We start from the raw sequence: 7500 nt of genomic DNA, 5'->3' as shown, positions 1-7500 counted from the left end.
AAACCCTTTCAAACACGAGGACGACTCTTCTGGCCAATTTTTGTTTTCTTTTAAACGAGTTCGAGTTCGGTCAATGCTATCTAGCGTGACATACAGTCAGGATATTCAAGACGTATTTATATGATATGAGAAAGTCATGAATCACCGTTTGGCATATTGTAATTCAAAATAATATGGTCATGCATAAAATAGGAACTTGTAAATAAATAGTTCAATGAATGACACCATAATCTCTAATAAATATTTACAGTATTGATTCTATAGTAACGGTTGTTGTTTTTACAAAAGTTTACGAGTATGATGAATGTATGAATGTATGCGCTAATTATCAATTCTTACATTTGGTTCATATTTTAGAGGACCAATAACAAGATCTATTTCATAATAATGATGATGATGATGATGATGATAACAATAATAATAATAATAATAATAATATAATAATAATAATAATAATAATAATAATAATAATAATATAATAATAATAATAATAATAATAATAATAATAATAATAATAATAATATAATAATAATAATAATCATAATAATAATAATAATAATAATGATGACGATGATGATGATAATGATGATGATGATGATGATGACGAAAACAATTAATGCTGTAATCGTATATAGCGGCTGAAATCGTACATAGCGCTGTAACTCCAAAATGTCCAATTCTAAGCGCTTAAATTACAAATTACTTTGATTAAAAATAAACACACATATACTATATATATTCTTTGCATCTCTTTCACAAATTCACTAAATACAGCACTCTTTTTTCGGGTTAATTTATTAATTTTCTGTATAAGAACTAAGCAAATATACTTCTTTTCACATAACACAATATATGAATGGCACATTTTTATCCAGTATATTCGTGAATTCATGTTCTTCTTCTTAAAACACATGCAGCTCTATGTATATGCTTTCGCTTAAATTACTCACACTAGATATCTTTCTTTCTCTGATCCACTGATGTGTTACGCACCCTGTAATTCACATGAATGTAACTGTCAATTGTAATCCCAAAGATCGTGTCGTACACACTGCATTTATTCACTACCGAGAAAAAAAAGGTCGTTCCGGGTCAAGTCACATAAAATGATTTTATTAACAGCAGTTGATTTGATTCTGCATTCAATTTGGGTATTGTATAATATAGCCTGTAATGTTCTTTGATATCGATGATAATCTGGAGAGTGGGATTTTACATGAAAAACTAAAAGAAGTGAAATGAAAGGCGACTTGACCAGTTAACACCGTTCTCCGAAATAGCAATTATTTAAAAAATTGGCCAGAAAACTTTTCCTTCAAATATCGATCGATTTAAATGACCCTGATCTTGGCAAAAATTCTGAAAACCTGTGACATCGCGAAGTCTTCCTTAGTCCCAGTTTTGAGAGTGTTTGCTAAGATGAGGGTTGTTTAAATCGAGCGATCTTTGAAGGATTAATTTTCTGGCCAAATTTTTAAATGCTTGTTTTTCCAGATTACGGCAATTACCCGTTTAAATAGAATATGGTACCTACAACTTCTAAATGGCTGTGAATTTGGGTGAATTAGATGCTAAAAATGAATATAATATAGTATTGTAAAAGTTATGAGACCTGGATTATGTTTGTTTGTTTTATTTAAGAGAATTTCGATAATTTCTAAAAGTCACAAAATCCATTATTTCATTTTTGGTTATTTTAACTTTCAAATTCATTTTATCACCTACATTGTTCCGACATAAAATAAAGCCTTTCGTGCCGATGGGTCACATATTCGATTTGTGGCCAAGGAATCAGATCAATGGACGCACGCCTCTCATTCTGCTTTTAACATAATTTAGTTTTAGTTTTACCCACAGTTACTTACAATTGTTTTATTTTTTACAATGGATGTGTTGAGGGATCGTCTACAATGCTAGTTAATGCTTAATTCTTGAGAGAAAGCAATATTATCAATTAATTCATGAATCTCTGATTAACGTGTTAATTTAACGGTAGCTTTCATGCATTGCCCAATTATATCAGTACATCCACTAAGCCAAAGCTTTTTAAACTAAAGAATTTGGTATTTCATCACACTTCAAAACTGAATGAACAAACAATACAATGTAACGTTTGTTAACGTGATAATGAAACTGCTTGCCAGATGAATGTTCCGCACCTTCGTCTAATCTGTCGCTAGGAGGTCAAGCAGATGATCATAATATTGCATCATGTAAGTCAACTGTTTATGGACATTGTTGATGACAATCAAGTCTCGCAAGTACCTCCTACCACGTAGAGGCTGGTCACGGATTTTGGGAGGAATGTCCTCCTCTCTGGCGTAAGACGTTGCGGGATGTCCCATTTGTCTCAATGCTATATCTTGGGCACACTTCTTCTTCTTCTAGGTTCCATGCCTGGTCCAGGCTTCGGATACTGCATGAATTATCTCTCTCCATTCCTCCCTGTCTCTTGCTTTTTCAAACAGCTCTTGGATTGTTAGGTTGGTGAAGCCCTTCAGTTGGTCTATGAGTGTTTTTCTTTGTCTCCCCCGGGCGCGTTTACCAGGTATTTTTCCACAACTTGCCAGGTATTCATTCTTATCTTTCCTTACTATGTGTCCGAAAAAGGATAGTTGTCGATCCACTATTAAGGGCATTAGTTTCCTTTGTTGGTATGTTTGTTGGGCACACAGAACTCCATTAATAAGGTCTGAATCCACTACCTCGAGTTCCGTCACCAGAAATCCGGCGTCATATTTCGTTTGTTCTGCTATAGCTTGACGTATGTAAATGATAAGGATGGTGGTATCTTTGTGGTGCTTTGTTATTATTTCGAGTTGACGTTCTGTGCTTGTCCACTCACTTGCATCATCTGTTATGTCTAGAGCAGTGTTTGAATCAGTCTGAAGATCAGGAAGGTGATACTTCGATGTGTTTGAGTATTTTCTCACGTTCAAATCTTCGTGATACTCACTTGCATCATCTGATATGGCTGGAGCAGTGTTTGAATCAATCGATGTGTTTGAGTATTTTCTCACGTTCCAAGAGGAATTCAAATCTTCGTAACGATGTTTGAGAGGTTCGACATTCGACAAGGCAAAGGCTGTGGCGGCTCTATTTTGTCTGATGGTCTCTGGAAATGCAGGGTAATCGCCTAGCTCTGGATTGTTCACCTCTATTCCACATGGGTTTGCTATTGTCGGTATGAAAACAGATCCAGCGTACTCAAACCCGATTATTTGGGTCATAATGAGTGAAAGTATGAGCAACATTTTAGACTGGATTGTCTTTGTCTCAGTATGTAGCCTGATTGATATCGCAAGACTCTGTGCTAGACGTATGATAGATTTTTTTTCTTATTTGTTGCACATATATTAACTGTATGTTCTTTGAAAATATCTCCAAAATAGTTAGATCTATAGTAGTGATACTCTTTGAAGTTGAATATTGTCGCATTCTTATGACAATATTTCTCCTTGACCCAGCTTTTATACTCTGGAATCGCATGGTCAATTAGGATAGGGGGTTTCCGTATCAATAGATCTGCTTTCGAAAACGTATGTTCGGTTTCATATTGTGGTTACTGTTCTTTAAATAGCTCCCGGAACTTTTCATTCACAATTTGCTTTGTCAGTGGCATCGCTATCGGAATAGCCTCGTTTCAGCGATCTCTGGCACACTTATTAAATGTTGTGATTTGACTGGTCGACGCGACTGGCTTTGGATATTCCCGATGTGTGACAGACCGACGTGAATGATTACAGGACGACGAGAGCTCTCTCAGTTTTAGATATCGTTTTATAACGTGAACTATGTGGTGAGTCTTAACCCTGGTATTTTCCGGGTGCTTACCACTCTCTGTTGTTGTTGTCGTCGTCGTCGTTGTTGTCGTTGTGTGAATTACATATTTGAAGTACCGGTCTCCCCTTAGTTTTAAGCAGGGTTCAGCGGTACGGTCTTTGCTTCGTACCCGAAAGGTACCGAGTTCGATCACCCGCCTTGAGCAAGTCACCTCGCCTTAGCTCATTTTGCGGCGCTGCACTGCGTCTGACGCCTGGGTTACTCCAGTCTTTCCTTGGAATAGACCCTGGAGACGAATTTCTCCTATGGGATGAATAAAGGGATTTTTTTTTCGAGCGTCGTTTGCTTTCCCAACAGTGTCTGACATGAATTTTCAACTATGACACACTGGGTTGGGTCTTTTGACCGCCAATGGCGCTCTTTATTGTTTCGTAGATGACGCTCTTTTCCTTATAAATCATCTCTCTGTTGTACACTAATAATTTTATTTTAAGATTATATTATAAATGGACTTTTAGGTGATCCCAAACAAGTACATTGATTGTTCGCTCTTGGAACCTACTCATGCCCCTATTTGAGCCAGCCCCTTTGTCGTGCTATTTCCTGGGTATACTTTTAATAATAAATCTGTAATTTTTTTTTATAGTACCATTTTCTTCCTTTTTACTGCCGTTGAAATCACCCAAGTTTTGCAAGTGCCGTATTATCATTAAAAAAAGCCAAGCACCACCCCCCCCCCCCACACACACACACACACACCCAACAAAAAACAACAAAGCGACAATTACACATGACTAACATGGAGCAATATTATATGTATCTTTGATCCCGTATAAAACTTTCTCCATAGTGCATTTAAGAGACCCGTATTTGTGAGATCTTAAGTCTAATTGATATTCCAATTAATAAGTTTTGTCAAAGATATTAAACTTATCACCTGTTAAGAACAACAAACTTCCACAAAAATGATAAACAACTTCTGTTTTTCCATAAGGCAGAGACTCTACTATAGTGGGCTATAATTCAACCAAATGTCACTTTCTACGCTTGTCATTGGCATCTTAACAAGCAAAATTTATTTTTTGAGTAGTATAACTGTTTTTTGTAAATGAGGAATATTTCTTTCATTAAAAATCGAGCCAAGGGCAATAACTCATACAAAACTGTGTATGCGAATTTTTTTATATCTCAAAATACAGTTTTTATGTTCTTTAATGTGTTTTTAAAGTATCCATAATTCACAAGTAATGAAGTGTAAAATGCAGTTGACCTCATTTGAACTTTAGTTACTTCAGGATGACCTTCAAGTGGTTGAATTGAAATTCGAACCGACCAATTTTTTTTCAACGATCTCAATCTTACTAACTGTGAAGAAAAAGACCCTTTTATAAGAATATGAGGTTTACGTAAACTCTCGCGAGATCTCGGGTTTGAGAGTTTTTGCCTAGATGATGGTCATTTAAATCGATCGATATTTGAAGGACGATGTTTCAGGTCAAATTGTTAAATACAGAGTACGGCAGTTAAATGGTTAATTGTAAGCTGGAATGGTTTTGTCGTACCATACATTCTATCGATTTTATATGTTCCTTAAAATATTTTGACTTCCTAATCATTCTTACTCAGACTGAAATAACTTTTAAGCGCCAAAACAACAACAACAACAATAAACACAGCTTCTAAAATTGATTATTCATTCATTCATTCGTTCATTCTTTCGTCTGTCAATTTCGTTGACTTGTTTGTTCATGAAATTCATTCGTTCATTCATTCCTTTATTCATTCATTTTTTATTAATTCAATCTCATATTTCGATCCATCCATCCATCCTAATTCCTATACATTTTGGTTCTCCAATAATTAACATTCTCCCCCTCTTTCTCTCTCTCTCTCCCTGTATTTTCCTCCAATCAGAGATGGCCGTCTACAAGAGCATGACCAACTTCTGGCCATAGATGGGCAACCTCTGGATTCGCCTCACGCTCAGACCGTCGCCATTTTGCAGAGGGCCAAAGGTCCCGTTGAGATAGTTGTTGCAAGGGGCCCCAGACATTTGCCGCACCAACAACACGCTCCTGCGGTCGAGGCAGCCGTGCGCCTGCAACAGGCCGCCGCTGCCAGGACAAGAGAAGAAGAAGAACTCGAAAGAGAGGGTTACGAAGAGGAGGAAAATAAAGATAGAGCGGACGGCTTCAGAAGGAAAGACGAGGAAGACGAAGGGGAGGAAGAAGAAGAAGAGGAAGAAGGAGAATCAGAAGATTTGGAGACGGGGAACTTGCCCAGATCTCCTGAGTCTGAGAACCTTACTGTGGACAAGTCAGATATGGTGGTGAGTACACACACTCTCTCCCTCCCCCTCTGTCTCTCTCTCTCTCTCTCTCTCTCTCTCTCTCTCTCTCTCTCTCTCTCTCTCTCTCTCTCTCTCTCTCTCTCTCCTCCCTTCTCTCTCTCCCTTCCTCTTTCCCTCTGTCTATCCCTCTCTCTCTCTTTCTCTCTCTCTCTTCCTCTCTCTCTCTTCCCCTCTCTCTCTCTCCCACTATCTTTCTCCCTCTCTCTCTCTCTCTCCCTCTCTCTCTCTCTCTCTCTCTGTGTGTGTGTGTGTGAGTGTGTGTGCGTGTTGCTGTGAACCTTTTTTTTTTTTTTGGGGGGGGGGGGGGGGGGTTGGCGCTCTGTCATGAATGGGTGCGATCTATATTCATGTTTTCGTCAACCAGGGCATTAATCACATGATTTGTTGCAGTCCAACAATTGGTTATTTCTTAACAAATGTAAACACGCTGATTTGTTTACAAATGTTATAAACATACTCATGTGTCAAGCTGAACAAAATAACCAATCGTGATGTTAGATATTTAAAAAAAACTGTGAACACTTTTCACTATGTAGGTCACTTTGAACACATTTGGCAATGTGACCAATGGCCTCGAGCACATTGGGATTTAATATTGATCATGCCCATTCAATTCAGTCAATACTATTGGAAATCCCCGTTTCTATTTTCTGTTGTCACTATCCCATGGAACGTGGTCTGCCACTGAGAGTGCCAGATAATGTTTATTTTGAAATCTAGCCTGGCACATAATCGTCATCGTCGTGTTTTTTTATCACCGTCATCACCCTTTATTAATATTATTATCATCATCATCATCATCATCATCATCATCATCATCATCATCATCATCATCATCATCATCATCATCATCATCATCATCATCATAATCAGCTGGGTGCTTCGAGGGAAGGCAGCAAACAGTACTTAGCCAGTCTTCATACACCTTTGCATTTACCCCAGGATGATATTCTTTCTAGATGATGCAGAGAAGAAAAAATGGCATGGCATCCTTTGAAATCCAGTATCCACCTGCAAGAATAACAATGATCCTGTCCTGATTCTGTCCAGAATCCATATGGATTTTTCTGTCAGAATTATGAGACTCCATTCCTTTGTCTGTATGTTTACGTTCACCCAGCTCCATACATCTTTGGATGATATCCATATCAAAGTTGTCTAGGATCCTTTTCCTGCCACGTCGTTCCACATTGATGATCTCTCTGTCGTATTTCGATAACATCTTCTCATGGTTGATTATGAAACTCCAATACAATAGCCGTCCCCCTTTAATGGCTTATCGATGAATACAAGTAGAGTTCTTTTCGCAGCTTTACGAGATTGGAACCGATAGAGATTTCGTATTGTATCGTATCGTATCGTTTATG

At 37.6% G+C, this 7500-nt stretch overlaps 1 protein-coding gene across 12 annotated transcripts in view; it reads left to right on the top strand.

The window, feature by feature from the left end:
• LOC144976807 (multiple PDZ domain protein-like) overlaps window positions 1–7500 on the top strand; it is a 302900-nt gene that overhangs the window by 141862 nt on the left and 153538 nt on the right. For all 12 annotated transcript variants that reach the window (XM_078921376.1, XM_078921356.1, XM_078921365.1 and 9 more), the window contains exon 6: window positions 5698–6112. In XM_078921376.1, coding sequence (XP_078777502.1) covers window positions 5698–6112 — 415 coding nt within the window. The remainder of the gene's footprint in view (window positions 1–5697; window positions 6113–7500) is intronic.

Source organism: Berghia stephanieae, chromosome 1, assembly GCF_034508935.2.
Source record: "Berghia stephanieae isolate SIO BIC M18660-M18661 chromosome 1, UCSD_Bste_1.3, whole genome shotgun sequence".
NCBI lineage: Eukaryota > Metazoa > Mollusca > Gastropoda > Nudibranchia > Aeolidiidae > Berghia > Berghia stephanieae.
This window is presented reverse-complemented; position numbering and strand designations above follow the sequence as displayed.